The following is a 24,710-nucleotide window of genomic DNA, read 5'->3' on the forward strand; positions in this document are numbered from 1 at the left end:
AGCGTGTGCCAACAAAACAGCACTGATATTCACTGAGTCCAACACCGAGCTAATCTGGGTTGGCCCACTCTCTGAAATCATGTTTGACCATGCAAAACTTTAGTAAACAGTAAACACAAACATTAGGAATGTGGTTGTAGTTATCAAGCAGGTAAAGGCATTGTTCGTGTTCATTTTCAGGCAGTATTTTAGCACAATGCAGCACAATTATAGCGTGATTGATGTCATCATATGACCAAAACAATCCGCATGAATAATCAGTGTTATAGTAATGTTTGTGTTTTGTTGTTATACACCCAGCTGTACATCCTGGTGGACTGTCGGCCCTCCTTCAGCATACAGTTGCCTACTCCAGGCTTACAGACACAACTTCTGCTTATATTTATTATACATATATGTTTGCAGATTGTATATGTTAGAAGCTGCACTACGCCAATTTTTAATATTAGGAATTATCATTCATTTCTGGCCCTATGGTGAAAATGCAGTATGTGTTGCAGTGATGACTTTAACATGTGTGTGTTTTGCTCTGCCTGTTGTCACATGTTTTATGTGATACCACTGTGCTCTTATCTGCCAGGCTGCAAGAGGATCCTCCAGCTGGGGTCAGTGGGGCCCCGTCAGAAAACAATATCATGGTATGGAACGCTGTCATTTTTGGGTAAGTCGCTTTGCTTGAGTTGTTAAAGGTTACGACAGGAGTTTTAGATGTTTTAGTGTTTAATTATTCTGAGTTTTCACTGCTTGTTTTTTTTTTTTTTTCACATAAAATGATAATTCAGTCTGCAGTTTATGTTAGAAGCTTTCAAGAGTATTTTAAATTACAGTATAAAACGTTTATAAGCTTTTTGTAAGTTGTGTATTACTTCTCTTTTAGACCGGAGGGAACACCTTTTGAAGATGGTAAGTCTTCTCTAAAGCACATCTTCATGATGACTTTAAGCATTGTATTGTGGAAGTTAGATTATATAAATGTATATGATTATGAGTAGATTTGAGTGTCAGCTGAGTTTGTTTTTGTTTAAATGTCTCCTACATGGATCAGTCTGTGCTTTTAATAAGTTTAGTTGTCCAAGAAGGCAAACCTTTGACTTGGAGTTAACTCCCTCAGTCTTCTCTAGCTTATGTGGAGCATGAAAAGTAATCATTTGCGAAAACGGATTAAAGCCCGTCTTAAAATGAATTCACCAGTTTGATGAATCTTTTTTTTTTTTTGGCTGTGCAATAAAAAATCATTAGGAAAATTCAAAATGACGCAAATCAGTTTCTTATCACTAAGTGAGCAGCTGACTCAGTTTGTGCCGTATCAACATCACCAGAACAACCAGTCAGACGCTGACATTTTGTACTTGGCTACTGTAATGCTGTAATACATTTCAGTTAACGCCGTGCCATTACTTCTTACTTCCAGGAACCTTCAAGCTTACCATCGAATTCACAGAGGAATATCCAAATAAACCTCCAACAGTGCGATTTGTCTCCAAAATGTTTCATCCAAATGGTACGTACCTCACTGCCAGGGGTGGATCAATGCAAACTGCAGCATTTAAAAGTTATTACATTTATCTTTTAATTATTCTAGCACGCCTGACTTGTTTTCTGTACTATACATCTAAAAAATATCCTGTATGCTCTTTCGCAGTGTATGCAGATGGCAGCATATGCTTAGATATACTTCAGAATCGTTGGAGTCCAACCTATGATGTCTCCTCAATCTTAACTTCAATACAGGTAATGTAACACTCCTTCATGCAGATAAACACATCACCTGTCAGTGCAAATTCATTTTAAAAATACAGACAAATCCGATTTGTTGTGACGACGAAGAAAAATAATACCCTAACGTTTCATAAACAGTCCAGTAATTTATACACGTGATGTCATAAAGCTTTATTCGAAACCTAACCCGCTGACATTCCTCCTTGTATATTTAAAGTCTTTACTGGATGAGCCAAACCCAAACAGTCCAGCCAACAGCCAAGCAGCCCAGCTGTACCAGGAAAACAAGCGGGAGTACGAGAAGAGGGTTTCTGCTATTGTTGAACAGAGTTGGCGTGACTGTTGACCCCAGTTATTGTTCGAGTATGAACAGTGTCCAGCCCCGAATCAAGAAACCACCGATCAAGCAAACAACTGATCTCACAGAAATAAAATGACACATCTTAAAATCCTTCTCAGTATATTTGTTCCATAACTGTTGCTAGGTTTGTATGCTGTTGTGTTGTGGCATTCACTCCTGCCGAATGCTATTGTTGGGCAATAGCGTATGTTTGTTAAAAGTTAATGTACCTTGTTATATCTGGGTTACTTGCTACATGCCCCAACTCTTTTTCTTTTTTTTAAAAAAAAAAAAAAAGGCAATAGCCAGTCTCTCAGTTGTCACTTTTCTACCTGTTTATTTATACATGAAGTAAACTGGTTGGATAATGGTGACAGTTTATTAGATGTGCTTGCTGTGTGGTTTGCTGTGTAGATACCAACAGTTCATATCAAAAACAAAAAACAAACCTGTTTATGGGTGTTTCTCCTTGTTTCAGTGGCCTCACTTCCTTTTGGGTTTCTTTCTTTCTGCCTTTTGAAAGCCTTTCAGAGGGATAGAAAATTAACCTTGGCATGGACATCCATCCCTCTAACAGATGCCTTTGGGGGTCATTTTTCTCTCAAACGTACAAAGCCATGCCTTTTGATTTTAAAAATGTTCTAGATATTGGTGAATATAGAAATATGTCCCTCTTCAACACAGAAACAAGACATTTAGTACCCTTTTCGGGCACTTCACTTTGCTTCATACAGAGTTTCATAATGCTGACATTCAAAGGCTGTGTGAGAACATTTCTATGCTATTTTACAATCTTACAAATCAGCTACTATAACAGGCTGATTACACGGTTTGAACAGGATGGTGTCTGTTTTCAGATTATAAACCTTTGCACTGGTAACCCATGTAACAAACTGTACATTTTCTTGTAAATAAAATAAATATACATCAGTCGTCTTTGTTGCTTTTTAACTCACGGTATCAAAAATATCCATCGCAATCAAGCTCAGCCTGTTGATGGTTATCAGTTTTAATTTATTCAGTTATTACAGCTGTGAAAACAAGCAGACAAGTTAACTGTACTCACAAACCAACACAACTGACATTTAACAAAGATCACAGCTGTGATTTTCTGATCATGATGCAGCTTGTACTTGTAGAATGGTCTCCGGGTGTTAGAAGGGCAAACAACAGTATTGCTGAATAGAGATGTGTCACTACAGTGAGACGGGTACACCTAGCTACAGTTTTGATGTTAATGCCTCTCTAGTCCTCTGTCAGTCAACTCTCTACAATGTTCACAGAAAAAGCAGTGAAAAGCTGCATATCCTGCCAGGTTCCTTATGGAGCCACATAACAAAAACGGAATTTTGGTGACAAAAACCTCGTAAAGCCATTGTATTAAATAATGAAATAACTGGAGCAACGTCAGGACATGATCCCATAAAGCACTGAACACAAGCTTGTGCAAAAGTGAAACAAATAGAGGACGTGGAATGGCAGGAGACAAAGAAAATACTAATTAAATTACTTAATTGCTAAAGTACATTTCATGGCAAAGGAATGCAGAAACCACAGGTGATATCTGAAGGATTCCCATTTATTAACGTGTGTTGTAAATGTATCACACAAGTATAAACAGCAGTTACACTTGAGTGTGATTTGTTCAAGCCGATGACGGTTTGTCTGTTTTTTCCCCCGCTTTGCTCTGCATGCAAATTAGTGAGAGGCCTGAGGTTTCACAAGCTCATATCGTCCCACCTGTCCTTCCTGTAAGAGCTGACCAATGAGCTGGTCTTTGTGTACTTTGCGACTGACAACTAGAAAGCGTTGCCGTCCCTGTCCGTACGACTTGCTTCGTAGGCCGTATTTCTGAGATATCTGATGGATCTGCTTGCGCTCGTCGTTGGTGAGGTCGGTGGAGAACCGGAGATCGTCCTGGCGGTCTGAACTGGCATAGTTGCGAATGATGTCCTCGATGTCGCGCTTGCTGAGCTGGTTTCCAGTTTTGTCTGTGTCCATACCCAAACCCTCTCTGGAGAACTGCTCCTTCACTCTGATTGGTTCCGCGATGCCTTCCCCATCTCGGCCAAGGCCACCTCCCTTCCAGCCCATCTTGCGGAGCAGCTGGTTTCCGATGTTGTCTTCCTTGATCTCCTGCCTTGTGGCCTCCTCACCAGAGCGGGCCAGGATCTGGGATCGGGATATGGCGTCGCTGTGACCCTCCTTCCTCAGGTTGGATTTAACCACGGCCTGCGTTTGTCTCAAGGTGGCTAAGGCCTCCTTTGCTGCAATGTGCTTCACTATTTTCTTGGGCCCAATTCCTGCTGCCACGAACTGTCCTTCCAAGTAAACTTCACACCTCCAGCGGTGATCGGGCAGCACCGTGAACTTGTAGTCAGCAGTCACTTTATTAAACTGAGCTGTGTCATTGATGATACAGATTGCGTTGTCAGAGTTTTCCAGGATGACCAGCTCACTCAGATGCTTCTTCTTGCCGACCGGTTGCCCAAAGCGTCCACCACAATCGGACTGATTGTTTCCTCGGGAGTATTGTGATTGTTGCTGCTGCTGCTGCTGCTGTTGTTGCTGCTGCAGTTGCAGCTGCTGTTGCTGCTGCTGCTGCTGCAGCTGCTGTCGCTGTGCCTGGTTCATGCGAAGTTTTCTCACTGCCTCTTCGGCCGCTGCGTGCTTTGAGCTCTTTTTAGTGCCCGTTGCCTGGGCCACCAGCTCGTCCTGCAGGAAAACGCTGCACAGCCAAGCGCTGCTGTTGGGGAGCTGGTCGAACTTATAGTCTATCTTCATGCGATTAAAAGCCGCAGAATTGTTGAGTATGCAGATGGCGTCGTGAGCATTGTCCATCACCACGAATTCTGTCCAGTGCTTCCGTTTGTCAGGCTCATATTGGCCCTTAGAGCTGGGTGTCGGTTTATCCTCTGGGTTGCGGAGTGCAGGTAAAAAGGCCGGGGTCGGGCTGTGCATCTGGCACACAACTATGTCATTGACTATTGAGTGTCTGTATTTGCGCTGCACCACGCGAACCTCGACTGGTTTCAGGAAGAGTTTAACGGCCTGCTCAGACGCCCGGTCCCTCGCTCCGTTTTTACTCCCAGAGTATCCAGTAGCAAGATACACACCCTGACACCTCAGTTCACACGCATAACCGTCTGTTGGTACTTTCCTGTTCTTTGGTAGGTCAGCCTGAGGAATATCCTTCAGGTTGACATAAATGTACTCAGGATTGGTCTTGCAGGCCTGAATGCTGCGGCTCAACATGAAATTATAGTTTGGCGAATCACTTCCAGTCATGTACATAGGGTCCCTAAAGGCAACAGCCAGCGCAGACTCTACATTGGCGATCAACCGTTGCTTCTCGTCTAACGTCGACTGAGACACAGGTAGAGGCTGCGCTGAAGAGCCCGACAGAGAAGTGGTGGGGCTGCTCCTGCCTGGACTGTTGTAGACTCTGCAGAAAGGCCTGCTGGATGATGGCCGATCCTGATGACTGAACCCCAAACCCTGACGTCCGGAATCCCAGCCCCCTGATCTGCTCCCTCCCCAGTGTCCATTGTATCTGTGGGGCTGAGAATAGGAATCGGAATTTCGAGAGCCGTGGGCTTCGTACTTGTTTATGTAGTCCTGCTGTGTTTTTGCCATGAAGTTTGACGAGGACCCGCGTCCTCCATAACCCAAACCACTCGTACTACCTGAAAAAATCTCCCGGTCTCTATCTCGCTCTCTGTCTCTATGGGAACCCCAAGAGTCCGAACTGTACGATGGCACTCTGTCAAAAGGAGGCCTCAGGGAGGAGGAGCCCTGCGCTCTGCTGGTGCTGCTGTGAGAGAAGTGTTCAGAGTCCCACTGTCTCGTACCGTACGACTCGCTCCTCCGTCGCTCCTTATCGTTCTCCTTCTCATCAGCCCCACTTCCTCCGCTGCTTCCACCGCTCACAAAGTGTACAGGCTCGAATCGAGGTCTGGAACCAAATTTTGACACAGGCATTTTCCTCATTGGCTCGTCTCCTGCAATAACATGACACAGGCAAACAGTTAGAAAACCCAACAGGATTTAAACGTGGACACTTGCAGATTAATCACTTATCAAAACAGGGTTAATGTGATAAAAGTCCCTTGAAACTGCTCTAAAAGTGTGATTTCGTTCGTTTTTTTAAAAACAGGATAATGATCCAGTGTCTGAAGAAGATACATTTACAGAGGAGTAAGTCCAGTGATAGTTTGTACTGGCTAACTGTCCTTCATGACAACAAACACCCACATTCATCTGTAGTTTATTCTGAGTCAATCCCACATACACTCTCCTGCTCAGTGGTCCACCAAACACGCGGTATGATTCCTGAATTAGTGGGAATGATCCTTCTTGCATCACAATCTTAAAAACTATTAAAATCATGATGCTGTCACATTTGTTGTGTTGTTTTCTTCTGGAGAACAAGATTTGTAAGCTCTCTGCAGCACTACAGCACTTCACTATACTGCCGGAGAGAGCTGGAGAAGTTGGAAAGAGACAGAAAATCCCACTGTATTTTGGTCTTTCGATGGGATTTGACGACAATAATAAAAATAAATAGTGCCAGCATTATTCTTTGACATTGGAGAGAGCTGCAATATTGCTGCAACGTGACACCCTCAGACAGACATCTGACTCTTGTTGATGCTGTTTCTAACCTTCACATTTAATATGTCTGGACTGCATCAACATTTTGGGGTTTTGCTCAATCACTCGACTTTGCACGCGTCTAAGAGAAGTTCTACCAATATGATCAAACATATGTTATATTTGGATATATGACACACATATATGTAACGGTGAAACACAAACAGTACATAACAACATGGAAATGTTCTTTTGGTGTTTTATAGCTCAGGAAAGTTTTAAACGCAACCCAGATCAAGACTCACTGCCATCAGAAGAAGTAGGTCTCTTTTTTGCTTCAGAACTAGGACTTGGGTCAAAGGAGGGCATTTCGCCAATGCAAGTCCCTTCTGCCATCACCAGCACCGTCCAAATCAAATCCAGGCCATACCTGTCATCAAGGCCAAAAGATGTAAACAAAACAAAAAGGATTAAATATAGAAACACAACATCCCGACAGGAGTTAATACTCCATGCTGCCTTTATGAGAGGCTCTACAAACACAAACAGCACCTGCTAGCAGCATGCAGCGACTGAAATACAAACCATGTGCCAGGACAAAACACTGTATCACACTATTAAACACATAATGGATGCGACAGATACATATATAAACAGATAAATCAGCTGCACGCAGCAGCCAGCACAAGGCCTTCACACAGTGACGCAGTAGGCCGACAGGGTTCATCTCTCACCAGCAAACATGTTTAAGAAGCTAAACATTACATTTATCAACATTTAAGTGCACGGATAGTCGAGTCATATCCTCACCTTAAGGTGTAGCCTTTGGTCCGACTTGTGTCCTTCAGCTGAGCGAGAGAGGGGGCATTTATTTTCGACCAGCCGGTTATTATTATCGTGCTAGCCTCTTTGTAGCCAGCGTGCTAACTCACTAACGCTGGCAACCCGGTGGTGACTGCTAACATTAGCCAGCCAGCTAACCCAGCTCCCCCACAGCAGCCTGCTCTCACAGTTTAATATCACACTCAGAGGAAACAGACACGGAGGTTGTTTTCATCCCTTTGGTGGTGTTTCCGAGGCGGCTGGTTGAAGGTGCTGCGCAGAAACATCCTCCGGGCTGCAGAGAGCCTTTGAACTCACTAGCAGGAAGCATCCATTTTCTGCTCCAGCTACAGTAAAATCATGGCGTCTGACACCGCACTGACCCACAATGCTTTGCCGCCGGTGCACAGTTCAGGTGATTGATGATGCTTTATAATACAATAATCAATGTGCTGCTGTCAGTGTGTGCACTTCAAACCCTTGTTCTGAAACTTGTGTTGTTGTTTTCATCACTTACTTCACTACTTAAACACAGACACTTAGTTTCTCATTCACAACTTTTTCATTTCATTTAAAATAATCAACGTCCGTTTTCACTTCTTAACTTCTCATTCATTGCCCATGTGCAACTGCTGCTAGTATTTGTGTTATTGTGTTATCTGTTTTTTTTACTTTCTTCTTTTGTTATAATTAATATATATTATGTTATATTATTGTTTCATACTCTTGCTGTTTTTATACTGTCTTTATACTGTTTTTTTCTCTATCCACTTTGCTGCTGTAATAATTTGGGGAAAAAAAAAAAATTTTTTTTTTCCCCCAAATTTGTGGGGACTATTAATGGAATATCTTATCGTTATGACTCTTTCAGCTAGAACCTCCGTTTAAACTTATCATGGTGTCAACCTCTTTTTACACAGATTGTGTTTTGGTTTTATATTTACTTTTATTGAAGTTTTAGTTATAATAAAGTCAATTAGGAAAGTTCTTTTTTTCACTCTTCCGCTCATTCATACATTCACACCAGAAACTCAAACCAGGGGCGGATCTTAGAGGGCAAAATACTGTCCACGCCAGCTTGCCACCCCCAGGGTTTGGGAAGTCAGTTTTATTATATTCCATTTGGGATTAATGGTTAAAAAATTTCAATTAATTTAATAAGTAATGGGCAAATGTTATACTATGTGTATTGGCTTCAGGTTCAGTTACAAGAGATGTTTGGAAAAATGTCTTGAAGATTGAAAAAATTATAACTCATTTATTGAATTTCTATTGCCACCTTTAGATATTTCTGTTAGACTTTGGTAATGAGCCTTTATTTTGGGGCTTATTCCAAACCGAGTATTTATATGTTAATTGAGATTCCGAAAGGACCAGTGTGCAGGATTTAGTGGCCTCTAGTGGTAAAGTTTCAGATTGCAATTCACTGAACTTCATATTTGATGATCTGGGAATGAGAACGGGCTGTGAAGTGTGTAGGACCAACTGCTGCACTGACACCCATATTAATTGAGAGCACACATTTCAAGAGGGAAGCAGAAACAGTTATTTTCTTACCTGCTGTGGTCACATCTTTGACACTAAACACACAGATTATACAGTGTGCTCAGCAGGGTCTTTTTAGAATTTCACCAATTACCAATATTACCAAATAATAGTCAAGGACCCCCACAATTACAAATATCATTTAGACTGCAATAAAGTATAATGTAACACAGGCTGTATTGTGTGGATTGCTGAATGTCATGTTAACTTTATATGATCATTTATAATATAGACAGTGTGAATTAAACTGCACTTGTACAGGTGCACCTGTGGAGAATGACGCCAGCAGAGTACGAAAATGTCTGCTGCCAGGAGCTTAATGCTGCATGTAAAGAAAAACAAATGTATTTTCCACAATTATCATTAAAAGTATAAATACAAAACCAGTAAAGTACTGTATCTCTAGCACTAAAGTGCAAAGCCTGTTCCAGATAAGTGCAGATTCCCTGATGGAGAGCTGCCCAGAAGGGGTTGACTCTCTTTGTTGGTGGGCCATCAGATGGTACTTTCAATATAGTATTTCAATATGTTGTTGGGAGCTGCACAGGGCTTCGGCAGGGGTCGCTGCAGTGGTGAGCTGCACAGGGTCCCTATCGGAGATGTTATCCTGTGAGTGTTGAGATACAGTTACATGTTAACAACATGTTCATCTCAGGTTCACTGCAGAATTTCACTAAAACACAGTGATGTATGATTTGAAATTCAAATAGACACTAGACACAAAAAACCTTAGTTGTCAACAGTGTAACCAACCTATTATCACCATATTCTGTAAACTGCTGCACATTCAATTTCAAACTTCTGCTTATAACATTCTGTATACGTTTAATTTCTGGTAGTGGAAGAAGTATTCAGATGATTTACTTGAGGTACCACAGTGTAAAAATAGTCTGTTTCAAATATAAGTTATGTGTTGACAATATTACTTGAGTAAAAGTATCACACACACAGATATATTAGCAGCAGCATTTTAATGTTGTTGACAGTGGTTCCATCAATAATTGAATCAACTATAATGTACAAAAGTAATAACACATAATAATATTTTATAAAGTTATTATATGTTTTTCATGTAAAATCTTAAAGCCCTTTTTTTTTTTAAACTTACATTGCCTAATTAGACGTCTTCCCAAGACAGTGTGGGTGTGTTCAGACTGCTCTTGAAAGACCTCATCCTTCTGTCGCTGTTGTTGTATCTGCTGGCGAGACAACTAACCATGTTATCATTCTTATTAGATCATAGCAGTTTGGTGAAATCATGTCATTTTTAGCCTCGTTCGACCCAACGTTAACCTGACTAGAGGTCTAATCAGTCAGTATAACAGACAACATCTGTGTGGACGAGCAAAGTAATAGTAACTGCAACTGTCAAATACAAGTTTAGTCCCGTGCTGTCTCCATCATGTAAAACAATAAGCTCTATATTATATCAGACAGTTGTTTTTTTTATTGCACTACATTTTGTACTATGTACTCCAGGCTTAATAACATACAAGATAAGTTTTACTCTTTATGCCCCTCAGGTCCTGTTTTATTGCGTTATTGCTGTAAATGAATTATGAGTTTTTATGTGACTGTGTTCTGACGCTGTGCTGCCATTTTGGACAGGAAATCTTAAGAGACGTCCTGGTTGAATAAAGTTCAAACACATACACAGTAAATACTTCACAATACAGGAACTACTGACCTGTGAACATTAAGGTGTCTCAGATTTAATACTCGTTATACAGACAGTGCTGATTACAGGTAATTTCACAGCCCATAAAACTACAATAATTAAAATTATTAAAGGTAACGAAGAGCATCCTGCACTGTAAATAAAAGACAAAGGCGTAATATGTTTGGATCATATTTTTTTTATTGAAAATGTACATCAATGGAATCAAACTAAAGTAAGATACTGAATAATTTGCGGTGTGGGAGAGTTTTTGACTACAAGAGGTGATGACTGATACTAGAAAAATGTATGGCATTTTCTGACACCAAAATGTTACTTTACACTCAGAGTCACGTCCAAAGATCATAGGTAATAAACAACAAGTCTCCACTTCAATACACAAAATATATCCTTATAAATTATATAAATGCATGAGTATTTTTAATACTCCTATCTTGGGATTCAGTTCAACTCCACTTCATACTAAATATTTGGCAAAAGAGGGGCTGAAATCAAAGGACAGAGCAAATATACATTAATAATATGCACCATTTGAAGAAAACAGCAATGAAGTTGAAATAGACTGTAAAACTGAGTTATTGGGGGATAAAAACAAGCAGGTCAAAAGGTCAAAGATCACAGCAGTAATGAAATAAAAAGATGCATGCAAAATATAGAATAGGCCGGTGAATATTAAAGCACAATGTGTAATAATAAAAGGCCATTACATGTGACCTCCATGGTATTCAACAGTGACATGTAAACATGGGCTCCATCAAATGAAGTGCTAAGTATAAAATATTGCTTTGGCTTTCGCATGATTATGGACTCTAATTTAATTTCGCCGTTTCATTTGGAAGCGGCAGATTTTTAAACTGAACTAGGTTGAAGAAAACATGACTACTCATTATACTTCATAACACATTACACATAGTGCATTAAGTGCTTCTGTCCTTGATGAGTTTGTTTTTAAATCAGCAAGCGTTTTATTCTTTTTAGCTTTGTATTAAGAATCATATTGAAAAGATGAGTGCATAGCACAGGTCATTGCTATTCTGTTTCAAGCAAAGATCAAATAATGATTTAACCTAAGAGTCCTGAACCTCAACTGATGACTTCTATTAACGACAAGAGTCTCTTTATATACATTAAGACATAATAGCAGATTTAAACTGTGCCCGGCCCCCCCAACCTGACTGGGTTTAGAGCTTCATTAGGTGGTCAGAAATACCATGCCAGTCCACATAAGGCCATATTCAACAAAAGGAGATGCAATGGGGAGAATAAAAAAGGTTCATACAGCGAGAAAAACAGGAAGAGGTAAAGGGTGCTTAGTTCTTGCTGAATCTGCAATCCCCTCTTCAGGTGGTCAAGACAGATTAAAAGAAGCTAGAGACAAAGAGAAAGAAAGCCGGCAGTTAGAGGGGTGGCAAAGCAGAAACGCTTCCAAAAACACAAGTCAGGCTTGAGATTTATAAGTGCATCTGATATCAGGAAGATCATAAATACAAAGTTAGGTGGTGAAATCCCTGGGGTCAGAGTTGTCCAAAGCAAAAAAAAAATCACGAGATTATATTGTGCCCACTGATGTTATAATTCCACCTAATTGTCTTGTGAATGTGAATAATATTCAAACGAACAAGTGAGAACGTAATCTACATCACAACTGACGTGGAAAAAATGTTAGTCACAGCAAAAAAAAACAACAGTACACATATAAACATAAGCAGAAGCAATAAAGCAAGAATTAGATCGCAGACAGTGAAGTTAGAGCTGCAGTGAAACACAAATACACATTAATCAATATTATAGCAGAGCAGGTAATGATTAAGAAACCCTGAAGGATGGGGTCCACAAAGCCTCTGGTCACATTTGAGGTACTCTGTACCCACAAAGGCTGGTCCCTTAGCAAAGCTTGAGGGCTGAGGACCTACTCAGTGCAGAGCCAGGGATTACTGCAAAGGAAAGTGAAACCACACAGACCAGTGAGCGGAGGATTAGGAGGAGGGAATGACTCTTCTCTTGATGTATTTTGAGCCTGGCATCACGTGCAATCAGAGCAGAGACAAATGTATCTTTTATAAGACAATAAAAGCAACCTTGGACCTCCAAGTGGTGAAAAAACAAGGAACAACTGAGGTCAACAGATGCCTCAAGATTTTGAGCCCTAAAAGGTTTTAAACCAATTGTGAAAGTAATTAACAATCTAAATCTAATGCAGTATCCACACTTTCCCCATTTGAGGTGATTAAAATCTCAATTTACAGTAATGCTTGTGATACACAATGATTATGGCCACAGTTGTATTATTTGGTGAAAAATTGGCCTTTATTTTCTTTTGATATAATGTGTCTTTTATGTGTAACACTGATACAAACAACACTGGTCCCTGCAGGACACAGGACATAATGATGATTGACTTTAAAATGTGCCTTCATATGAAGTGAAATAAAAAAGAAAGTTACAATTGCACTGACAACATATATTCAAAAAACATCACATTTGTGTATAAAAAAAGTGCAAATGTGAAAGCTAAGACAAGTATGCACTAACACATGACAATGAATGAGGTATGGGAGAAGTGGTAAAGAGATTAGGCTCACAACTACTCATGCATCAGGTTAAAGTGAAACAGCATCAGCAAAGGGACATAAACACCAAAACACATTAAATCTAGTATTTATGCTGAGGTACTAATGAGTGGAAGCTTTAAAGTTGTATTCCTCAAGTTTTTAATGAAATCAAATCCTCTTTTTGGTCATATTTCTGTTCTACATTCTTCTGCAATAGTCATTCAATGTATTTACAGTCTGTATTTATCCCTGTATATAATATTGTTTTCATTGTTAGTGGCAGAGTCCGCCATTCCTGAGGTGGGTTCATTTTGCCTATTTATGAACAAGAGATTAGCAGGAAATGCTGCTTGTAATCCACTTGTAGCCTCAGTGTTCACACTCCTACAGCCTGTATCACAACTATATGAAGTTACTGCTACTTCTATTTTTACTGCTGCCTCTTCAAACTAAAAGCATTCAACTGTGAACTGTGTGTGACTTATATTGTGAAGAGGTCACAGGAATAGCAATGTATTCACCACGTATAGTGCTAAAAATGATTGCTTAGTTTAAAATATTACCAGGGGCAGCATGAATTCAGATTGACTATGAGATGATGGAAAAAGGCTAATCTGAGTTTGTTTATCTTGGCCGTAAACAGTTTCTCTTTTGTTGTTTCTGACAAAGTAGTTAAGGAGTGTTTGCTGTAGCATTAAACTGCACTGGCTGTTACCATGGCAGCCACTGGCGTTGCCAAATCAACCAGGACTGAAATCTTAATGATTATAACTTTACACTAATAACAAAGTAGCTCTTCCCGAGGCCAATGACTAATTCATGACAAGTATGTTGGTTGTTGTTGTTTACAATCTCAAGGTAAGCAGGTATTCTTAGAAACTGCTTTAATCTGAAAATAGATCAGTTTGATACAACTGACCACACAAACATACTCGGGGCCCAAAGTCTGATGCATGTTTCACTTGAGCTTCAATACATTTCTGCCCATCACAACAGTAGTCATGTATGTTAATGTTTAAAAAGCTCACTCCATCATGCAAAGAATCACAGAATACAAAACAAATATGGAATGCATTTTTTTTTTGCAAATGTGTATAAAAAGACAAGCTGAATAACTGCTTGTACAAACCACATAAAGGACAAGCATCATTCAGCAAAAAGAAAAAGTCATGTCAAACTGCTAGCAACACCCAGCGTCTTCCAGAGAGCAGGGAGGGCATGTGGAGGGTTGAATTATGGGGTGAGGGTGAGGGTGGGGAAGGGGTACTGTAAAGGATGATGGGGTGGAAACTCATTCACAGCAGGATGGCCACAAGGGAGCACTTTTTCTACAGGAATCCTAAGCTGGAAACGAGAGAGAAGGGCTGTTATTGCTTTCTTTTGAGTTAAAACATCATCACGACACATCAGTGACATCACATCAACATTAGTGACCACGGTGCATTTAGGAGGAGACATCAAGCTCTTAAGGCAACTCAGAAGGTTTGAGTGTACAGAGGTTAGGGTGCAAGTACAGTCGTTCACTTTTAATTCTTTTCAGAGGTTTCGCCCCGCCCCTGACCTTAAACAATGCTCCTGATTGTCTTCCTCGTGGCTCAGTCTCTTTGCTCATCAAACAGCAGCTTGTTTTCATCTACATTAGCAGTCCTGAGCTGCTTGAGGAGTTTACAGATTGCGAGACAGATGTCTTCGTTCACTTCTACCCTCCCCAGCAGTTGAGTCTCAACAGCATCTCTCTCTGTGGATTTTGGCTTTTGTATCCACTCAAGTGGGAGGGGTTGCGGTGGGGGTCGTCATATGGCTGCGAGATCAACAAAACATGTCATCACTGTAAACAGAGATGGACCCTGAGGCTGTTTGCTGCTGTGGCGTGACCTGTTAGTCTCAGTTCAGCCTTGAATGGCTCTTTGTGCTGTTGCAGGGCCATGTGGGGGAAAGGCTTGGGAGAGCCACAATAAAGGAGACCGTTGTGGATTCAGGGAGGCAGATGGGGCAGTACATCAAATGGGCGTGTGGGGATCTAATAAAGTGGTTGATTTAGTAGCTGGCACAAGGTCGGTAAACACTGCCAGCTCAAGGATATGATCGACACAGATGCTACCAACGTCATACTGCAGGGCCGCAGCACTCACGTATCTGAGTTACTGTATCCATTCAGATTACTTTGAAGAGGAAATTGACAACAGCTTTTAAAAGTTCATTTGATCATGTTTAAATGTGGAGATGCAGAAAGGGAGTTGTGTGTGCAGCCAGTTCTATATTTAGGGCAGGTGCAGGATGTCAGACTCAATGAAGGAAAAAATGAAGAGTATCCGCAGAATGGATTAAATCTTCAAACACTCGGCAGCGTAGAAACGTTGACTATTTTTAGTCCAGTAAAGTTTTAGGACCATTAATCCAGTTTCTTCTTTTCCTAAATTCTAATTTGGGTGATCATTTATTCCTAATTTGTACTTAATTTGTGTACAATAAATAAATTAAAGGCTGGTCAAGACAATCAATGAAGCCCCGGTCATATATTTCATATTTTTAGATTATTGTTGGTGTAACTCAAGAGGGGAGTCTTACCAGAAAAGGAGCCTCATGCAGCATGCAGCAAGTGTGGGAGGAGTTAACTGGAAAACATTATGGATGCAACATAGGTGACACATGCACTCACAGGACAGATTCACATCAACACAACAAGCATTAATCAATAACTGTGTCTTCTGGGAACTGAAGAAAACACTGACTTAATCCTGAAGGTTAAATACAGATAAAACGTGATTATTATCCTTGTTAACGCTTTAAGTGCAAGACCTCTCTAGTCAGTTTTAATCAGTGACCCACAGACAAAGCTAAAGTGACACAGCTGGAAGAGACATTTTCCAGGCAGAGCTCTTAAAGAGAAGAAGTGGCTGTGAAGAAAAGAAATTAACGGGGAGGGGAAAAAAAGCAACGAGAACCTTCTCAGTGCAAGTGTCTTCTTCCTTTTCTAACAGGCACGGCGTCACATCAGCTTCAACACAAAACCAGGAGTTGATTACCAACATGAAAGGACCGACATTATCAACAGCACACTACAACCATACTTGAACACATCTGGCTTCAAACACTGCCTCGAAGCCTGAAACACGAGAACAGTCTCATACGCTCATGATTTAATGAACTGTTGATATAAACTGTCGGAGGGGACAACAGAATTAATTTCAGATATATCAAGAAAAGAAAAGCACAGCATGAAACAAAGAGTTCATCCTGAAGATTCATTAAAACCAGATGAGTTTTATGTGACTACTATAAAACTGAAGTTAATGGAACTGTCCATGAATTGTTAACCGAGTTGCAATAAAGTTATTTGCACAAATCTGTGTTTAATTTCACGATCTGTTTTGTTTGAGACGTGCAGTGAGATTATTTCAGGCTGTAATTCACTCATCAGACTACGCTGACAGTTGGCAACTTGTCAACTATTTCAATGAGGACAGCTCGTCATTTGCAGTCTCTCCCTCTCTTTTCTTCCACATTAGTGATAAATTATGAATTCTGGTCAACATATTCTGTCATTACATGGAGGGTAAACATTCATCGGATTCATCGTCTCTCAGAAATAAAGAGCAGAGTGAGAGTCTGAGAGAGTTCTTAGGCTTAGCATTTAATTATACCAACATCAGGTGGATTATTAATGAGTGGTGACAGAGAAACTGCTAAGCTTCTGATAATATTAATAGGACAGACCATAATTAAGTTCTGTCTGCACATGTGCACTAAGTAGGATGAATGTTTAAGTAGTGTCACAGCTAAATATATATATATATATATATATATTTGTTATATACATGTTTCTGAAATGCATAACAAAAGGACATAAAGGCCTTTAACACAAAAATGTCATATATTGGCAACTGTATTCATAAACTGATGTAACACAGACATCTTCTCTGAACAGAGCCTAGAAATGAATTTGGCAAATGATCAACATCCTGGACTGTCAGTGTCATAACGTGTGGCCTTGTTCATCCAGGTTCACAGCATCCAGACTGTTACAAGTCTTATACAACTGGTGGTGGTCTCCTAAGATGTAAGGACAGATGTAAGGAAGGCACTGGAGGAAGAGAACAATACTTACTTTTTCCTCTCTTTGTCCCTCTTGAGTGTGGTGGAGCCCCCTGCCTGCTGCGCTTGGTTCTGCAAGAGCTCTGCAGCAGTCTTTTTCTGTTTGAACATGTTGAGCTCGTCGTCCAGAGACTTCTTCTTCTCCTCCACTTTCTTTTTCTCGTCCTGGTGAAGCTTCTTCAAACGGTCAAACTTCTCGTGCAACTATGCGGTGGACAAAGCGGAACAATGCTTTGTGTTATTTAAGACAAGAGTGGGAACTTTCAACAAAGATTATTGATGCACATGATATTTCAGGATGGGGTAGCGTCTCCGTTTAATGCCGATACCTCTTTCTCTGCCTCTTTGAGCTCAGCCTCCTTCTCTTTGACTCTTTGGACGAACATTTGCCTCATTTCTTCTTCTTTCTTCTGCAGCTCACCCATGAACTCGTTCCTCTTAGCTTCATAAGTCTCCTGAAGACTGAAAAATGAAAATGAAAAAGGGGATAAAAATGAATAGCAGAAACATTTCACTGGCCACCGACTGGAGAACACAGCAGATGGAGACACAAACTGGTGTAATAAAACATTCCAGTGATAAATGGAAGCAGAAAAATGCCACATGAAATTGAGAGCAGAGTAGAAGAGCTAAAGATAAAAAGTGCAGCTGTATGAGAGCAGCCTCGAGTCCACTACCTGAAGGGCTTGCTGTCAGGGTCTGTGTCCTTAAAGCCCATCTCCTCCAGTTTGCAGCGGCGGTAGAGCTCATAATGACGTGTGTGAGTCTGCTCTCGCAGGTCCTCCATGTTCACTCTGATCAGCATTTCTCGCAGTTTGACAAAGTCACAGTGATTCTCATTCTCCACTGTGAGAGACACATCATAGTGACACATGAATGTTTTACCCAACACATCAGATGGCACACTATTTATAATGGGTTATGTAATCTGCAGTAAGTGTACAGTAGCAGAAACATCAGAATCATTTGATGTTTACATAAAATACAGCAAACAAACACATTTTATAACTAGAGAGTATTTCCAACAGGGCAAGTTCAAAACAGGATAGTGTTCATGTCCTGTGGCTTCACCATTGATTTTGTTACTGGATTGAATCGAGCGTCACACTCCCACACACCATGTGACATCATGTGAGTACACATGCTGTGTGTGGTAAACAGACCCGATGTCGGGTAAAGCTTCGAGCCAGAAACATGATACAGCGCGGACCGGCAGCATTAAGGCAGCGATATGTTTTTCATTGTTTGGCCTTAATCCAGCACATTGAATTTCAAATGAAACCAGGACTGTGAGGTTAAAGTGCTGACTTTAGCTTTAGGGATGTTTGAGGGTGTTTATATCTATGTTGGGTAAACAGTGTAGAAACTGTAGGACTATTTTTCCTCAGGGGTTATATATAAAAAAGACGTCCAATTTCTACACGGTTCGTTGGATGAGGACGTTAAACAGCCTAAAATGAATGAAAATGACCAAATTAATCAGCAACTATTCTGATAATTACAGTATCATTACAGTTTACCATTCTGTGGCTTTTTGTGTTTTATATCATCATATAAACTGAATATCTTGAGGTTTTGGATTTCTGGTCAGACAAAACAAAGATATATGAAGACAAAACCAACTCAGAACTGTCCACATCCTTATGGACAGCACTGCATCTAAACTGAGAGCTGAACAGGCCGAGTCCTGGCAAACTTACACACACACACACACAATAATACAGTTTAAAGCTGCACAGTATGATGTTATATGAGCTAATAGACGTATTGTGGCTGCTATCTATTTGCAATACATTACACACACTCTTATTATGGATTGGTCGCGTCGGTCAATAACAAATCAACATCATCAGTGACTCAAAATGTCCGAACCTGTAAGAGCTAAGACCTGCGGCGGCTCTGACACCACATAATGGCAGAGAGGGCGCTGCAGCTGAACGAGGTTATATAACTGGTTATCAACTGGTTTGGAGCAGCTGTTAAGAGCCGAGGAGCGATATGAGGGGAGGGAGTAGGTGTAGCAGCTCTGGCGAGAGGGAGCACGCTCTCATTTCCTGTGCAGGATGTGACCTAGGCTTACCCTGCACCGTTCCCCAGGGGTACTGCCGGGCCTTCACCATCTTGTTCCCGATCTTTACTTCCTCTGTGCTCCCCACCACGGCGAATGGCAAATGGCTCTGTGGAGCAGAGGGAAAGGCAATGTTGGTATACTGACACACACACACACACACACACACAACTGAGAGCTCTGCAGATTCTCCTCAAATTCTTGCAACAAACCACCATGTATCACAATTTATGACTCAAAAATGACTAACTGTTTAATTCATACAGAGGAGGTCTCGAGACCAAACCTACACACAGTGTTCACAGCACACAGACACCAAGAGACTTAAGGCTTAAACAGGAGGATGACCTTTTATCAGAGTTGTGGTCAGACTGTACACTGACAGAGAGAGGCAGCGGTCTAACACAATCAGTGAGGGAGTTAAAGAATCTTCACAGATCAGATGGCGTAAACAGCTCAGTGAGCGCGGTTCATCTGTCAGTGAGCGCGGCCCTTTCCCACACTGCGGGCTTCCTGCGGAGAGAGCCGGCTGACTGTGCTGCTCTGAACAGGCTCCTCCTCTCTGCGCGGGGCGGCTTCCTGACAGCCCGAGCAGACACAGATGATGCCTGTCCTGATTCTACGTCACATGTTGTTTATGCCGCTAACGCATAACAGCATTATTCAAAACTTACAGACGAGACACGGAGTACATAAACTGTCGTATGTTCTCAGGGTGAAAATGAGGATTCAGTCCGACCGAAATGACCTCACACTTCAACTCTAATATGAACTAAGTAAAACAGGTGATGTAGACAGAGAGGCAGTGGTGAACCTTACATTCATGGTGGAGTTGATCTCTGCCACGGACTCGTCATCAGTGGGGAACTGGTAGATCTGCACTCCGTTGCTCACCAGCTCACTGGTGATTTTGATTTTGAACTTGGCCAGCTCGCTCTTGGAGATGGCGTCTGACTTGGCAATGATTGGAATAATATTGACCTGCAGTCGAGAGACGAGGAGAGTTAATGTGGGCTGACACAATGACAAGGTGCAGATAACGCTTTCAGATATGGAGCTAAATATAAAGCAGCTTCTAACTCGTCTGTCAGTGGCAACTTTTCCCCGCCGCCATTTGTACAGTCCGAAGTTGGAAAAAGAGTTGATGTATTTTTAATGAGAGACCAAAAGGTTAAACACGTTATGAATCAAATAATTCTGGTCTTTTAGAAGCAGTGGTGGCGACTGAATGACACTCAGCTATAGTAACAGAATAAAATACACTTAAAGGTTTTTTTTTTCACCTCTTCCAATCGCTGGTGGCCGACCTTGTAGTAATTTAAAATGCAATTTCATAAAGGAAAAGAGAAACCTGCTCCGTCTTCATCATTTCAACACATCACAGTCCGAGACCTCTTCACTTCAGGCCTTTGTGTATTGCAGACAATTACACATTCTTAGGCATGGAGATATAAATAGTAAAGCAGCAAAGGGAGCAGGAGGCTTCATTCTGCTCCTCTAGATCACTTAAAGCTCTCCAAACATGGTGTTAACAGTCAGACTCAAGTCCGTACAACATTTATGCTATTCATGTTATCCAAACAAAAAAAAAGAAATATGGAGAGAGATGAAGGAGGAGGAAACAATCCGGGTCACTCTCATATACGCAGAGTTACAACTGGCTGATGGATACGAGTCTTTCACTCCCACACAACTATTTTCTACGTTCCCTGACGCCTACACAATCCCAATTATTTGCTCTCCATCTGGAGGCCCCTTCAAGTGAAAGAAAGGCATGTTCAGGGTCATGTGAAAAAAATACTTACCGCTTACTACTGCACCCTTGAGTCTGGTGAAGATTCAACGTCTTGCTCAAGGACACTACGGCAGAGCCCTGTTTGAATGTGGTGAATGTGTAAACCTGCTCTGGTCTGGACGACACTGCTGTGAGTGTTTGCCAGAGGGCTCAGCTGCTCTGGCAAACACTGAGCCAACTCTTTGTACAAACGCCAGGAGGTCCATGCAAATAAGCTACTGCGGAGAGGACCTCACAAAAACGAGGCAGCGGTCACTGAGCCGACTGCATTTCACAGCTGACCTACACAGACGCAGGAACCAGATGACCTGGAAAAGGTTTGGCTAGAGTCGATAGATCAAATGCTGCAAGTAAGTCTACCCATATTCACAGGGATTAAATAACAGTTATTCTTTATTCTCCTGCATGTCTCACTAAACAATAACAATACAGACACCATGGCTATTAAATGTGTGAATCTAAACTGTAGGAAGTTTTCACATTACAAGAGTCATCGCTAAACCCTAAAAAAATTGATCTGGAACTAATAGGAAAGACCCAGAATTAAATAAAGATCCCCGAGATCAACAAAACAAAGACAAACACTGAGATAAAATGGCTTCTGGCTCACAATAACAGTTTGATAAGTTAAGCTCACCTTGCTGTCAAGTTTCTTCATGGTCACCAAGTCCAGGGATTTGAGTGAGTGTCCTGTGGGAGCGATGAAGTACAGACATGCATGGATGCGAGTGTCGTGGTAGCTGTGTAGCGTGCGTTTGATTTTCAGCTCCTCCTGTAGATATGCTTCAAACTGGGCATCAATGAACTCCACAATAGACTTGTAGCTGTCAGACGAAGGGAGAAACATGGAAGACATCTGAGCATTTCTTTCCTAATATACTGTTTATTAGATCATGTCATGTTCTGCCACTAAAACAATACACAGTGTTTTTAGAGTCATCTGTGCAAAGAATCACTATATTTAGTATAGTAGTATATGAAAACTATAATGATTGGATATAGATACACCGCAGCCTTTGAAGGTTCCTCCTCAAGAAATGACCAAATTTGAATTTGGAGGAAAAAGACTCCATATTGAAGGTATCACATAATCTATTGTGCACTACAGCTACTGAATTTGGGGAAATATTATAAAGTTACATTGTTTTTCTGTGTATTTGTGTTCTCGTCAGTAAAATATGACGATCTAAACTCTAAAACCCAAAACGAGTGAGGCGTAAGTAACTTCTTTATAGCAGCCTATATGTTGTTACTGATCATATCCACCATTAACATGCTGCTACGTTGAAGTAAAATGTACCCGACTGTACAAACTGTAACTTCACCATCACATCAGGGAACTTCCTCCTGGTATTTACACTTTGTCATTTGAGAGCAACTTCCTGGTTAACAGTTACATTTAGACTTAAGTTGACGACATCCATCATCGGTTTCTGTCTCTGTGATGATAAACTCTCATTAGCAGAGGACTCTCAGTCTTCAGGAGGATCCACTTTAAAAGTTGCAACCGTTTGAGATGGTCTCAAATTATTAGTGTAATTATTTAAAAACGACACGTAAACCTGAAAATGATGCATGCTTCAGAAAATGGACATAAAGTAGATGTTTGACAGCGTGCGTTGAGGCCTACAGGAAGTCTCAAAGACATCCAGCAGCAGACACAGTAACACAAACAGAGACACAGCTTTGTACACACTGACAGTTCACATGACTTTGATTATGTGGTTGTGTAAAATGCAGTACGACCGTGTTATTATCTCTATGATCGGCGATGTGATACTGAACAAAGTGTAAAACCTGGAAACAACCACATCCTTCTCATTACAGAGCGCTTACTCCGCCCTCGAATTACCTCAGGAGCAGAGTTAGTGATTACACTGTGGATGGTTTATTAACAATAACTTCTGTTTGATTAAATAGTATCAGACAGTCTACAGCAGCTCTGTTTGACACCAGAGGCCTCTCACCTCGATGCTGTGACAGATCTGGTTTCTCTCTACGATGGTTGATCCTTTAAAGCGGCAGAGGAAACTATTTGAGAAGGAGACTTGATCCCACAACCTGACCCTTGTTGGCTCGGGGCTGAATGAAACCTGACCTCTGAGAAGTCTCCGAGCGCTCAGACTCATTATAAGTGTGGATTTCAGCTATTGTTCACAAAGACCCTACCAGTGATAAACAGATCAGACCTTTCACTCCCTCAAAGACGTCGTTCAGACTGCTTTACCTGTCTTCTTTGTTGATCTGGTCCCCGAAGCCGACGGTGTTGACGACAGTGAGTTTGAGGCGCACGTTACTCTCCTGGAGCTCATAGGTGTTGGACTTGAGTGTGACTCCCGGCTGGTTGTGCTGAGTGGGCTCACCCTCAAACTTGGTGTTGAACAACGTGTCCATAAGGGTGGACTTCCCCAGACCCGTCTCACCTGACAACAAAGAAACATGCTTCACGTTATTGGGCTTCTTCAAACTTGGATCTTCTTCCAGAGTCAGAGGCTTCTCCTTTGAGGACGACGTTTAAATCAATGAAGCGGTTTCCTTTACACTGAACTGTCTTCACTTCCTATTAAATTACTCGGCATACTTCCAAACTAGGAACCGACGTTCGATTATTTGAAGCTTTAGACCTTTTTTATACCCTCTTTTTATGAAGAGTGTGTGCAGATATTTTGAAAATGATAAGAAAATGTGTAATTTCCAAAAGCTTGCAGCCACAAAGCAGCAGAAGTATCTGCTTGTTCACTGATGTGCTGCTAGAGGCCGTCAGGTGACTCAGATACAGAGCTCCCTCTGTAACAAATGCTATTTTCGTTCATTACAGCCTGACCTACAGTCTAAGCACACAGCCTATTTTTGTAGGATATCTCACTGTGCTGGATCCAAACCTGCAATCTTTCCCTCAGAATCAAAAGTCACTGATGCATCAAGGGTCCTATTTCCTGTCTCTCAGGCTGAAGGCACTTTGGCATATTGTGTGAAGAAACTGGGGGCCAAACTGGAGAGGACTGCAATCAGACCCCCTGAAATCATAATAATACAAACCCTGTGCCATCTTTCAGCCCGATGGAAACATTTATCTCCACACTTTGGAATTTCAAACCAAAACCAATTTATCATGAAACAAAGATCACATGTCTTTGCCTCAAGTAACGCTTGTACTACTGTAGTGCTGTATTTGTGAGTCACACAGCAGCACTTCCAGTCTCCTCTTAAAGTCTGCTGCATCATCTTTCTTTATTATCCTTGAATGGATTGTACTCATGATAGAGTGTTTCCAGAGACTCTGGTTGTAAGAGCACCAGTGTAAAGTTACAATGGAATTACTTAAATTATTAATCAAATTATGAAAAACAAACGGTCAACATCCGGTACTGCACTCGAACCAGTAGTTAAATATCCAAAACTGAATTCATCAAAATTCATCACAATCAGAAATTTTACCTACAAAATATCAGATCTTGAAAGTGTTTGTGTAACAACACGTGTGTGTGTGTTGTGTTGTGTTG

At 41.1% G+C, this 24,710-nt stretch overlaps 4 protein-coding genes across 7 annotated transcripts in view; 2 read left to right on the plus strand and 2 right to left on the minus strand.

The window, feature by feature from the left end:
- The window catches only part of LOC118333300 (ubiquitin-conjugating enzyme E2 A), a 3,755-nt gene extending 766 nt beyond the window's left edge, over nt 1-2,989 (plus strand). Inside the window, exons 2-6 of the mRNA XM_035668879.1 lie at nt 581-661; nt 878-903; nt 1,412-1,501; nt 1,643-1,731; nt 1,937-2,989. Of these exons, the coding sequence (XP_035524772.1) occupies nt 581-661; nt 878-903; nt 1,412-1,501; nt 1,643-1,731; nt 1,937-2,065 (415 nt within the window). The 3' untranslated portion in view covers nt 2,066-2,989. The remainder of the gene's footprint in view (nt 1-580; nt 662-877; nt 904-1,411; nt 1,502-1,642; nt 1,732-1,936) is intronic.
- nkrf (NFKB repressing factor) lies at nt 2,343-7,838 on the minus strand. Its single transcript, XM_035668878.1, has 3 exons — nt 7,463-7,838; nt 6,958-7,082; nt 2,343-6,060 (listed from the first exon to the last, which is right to left on the minus strand). Exons 2-3 carry the CDS (start codon nt 7,046-7,048, stop codon nt 3,758-3,760), a joined length of 2,394 nt encoding a protein of 797 aa, XP_035524771.1. The 5' UTR covers nt 7,049-7,082; nt 7,463-7,838; the 3' UTR covers nt 2,343-3,757.
- A 3,017-nt stretch (nt 7,839-10,855) lies between these two features.
- Nucleotides 10,856-24,710, minus strand: part of sept6 (septin 6) — a 16,678-nt gene continuing 2,823 nt past the window's right edge. The window contains exons 3-11 of one of the 4 annotated variants that reach the window (XM_035669412.1): nt 23,435-23,630; nt 21,845-22,031; nt 20,232-20,393; nt 19,425-19,521; nt 18,022-18,190; nt 17,674-17,806; nt 17,358-17,548; nt 15,818-15,864; nt 12,986-14,593 (exon numbers count right to left, since the gene is read on the minus strand). In XM_035669412.1, the coding sequence (XP_035525305.1) occupies nt 15,861-15,864; nt 17,358-17,548; nt 17,674-17,806; nt 18,022-18,190; nt 19,425-19,521; nt 20,232-20,393; nt 21,845-22,031; nt 23,435-23,630 (1,139 nt within the window). In that variant the 3' untranslated portion in view covers nt 12,986-14,593; nt 15,818-15,860. The other 3 variants (XM_035669413.1, XM_035669411.1, XM_035669410.1) reach the window with 3 other exon arrangements.
- pttg1 (PTTG1 regulator of sister chromatid separation, securin) overlaps nt 21,516-24,710 on the plus strand; it is a 9,991-nt gene continuing 6,796 nt past the window's right edge. Inside the window, exon 1 of the mRNA XM_035669416.1 lies at nt 21,516-21,557. The gene's annotated coding sequence lies outside the window, so the exon portion shown is untranslated. The remainder of the gene's footprint in view (nt 21,558-24,710) is intronic.

The sequence above is a fragment of the Morone saxatilis genome, unplaced genomic scaffold, assembly GCF_004916995.1.
Source record: "Morone saxatilis isolate NCDOM2014 unplaced genomic scaffold, NCSU_SB_2.0 Contig22, whole genome shotgun sequence".
Classification (NCBI taxonomy): Eukaryota; Metazoa; Chordata; class Actinopteri; family Moronidae; genus Morone; species Morone saxatilis.

Coding starts and splice junctions, on each gene's coding strand:
- nkrf (XM_035668878.1), bottom strand. CDS start 7,048: ATGGCAGAAGGGACTTGCATTGGCGAAATGCCCTCCTTTGACCCAAGT. Junction 6,061..6,957: donor ACCTACTTCTTCTGATGGCA/GTGAGTCTTGAT, acceptor ATGTTATTGCAG/GAGACGAGCCAATGAGGAAA.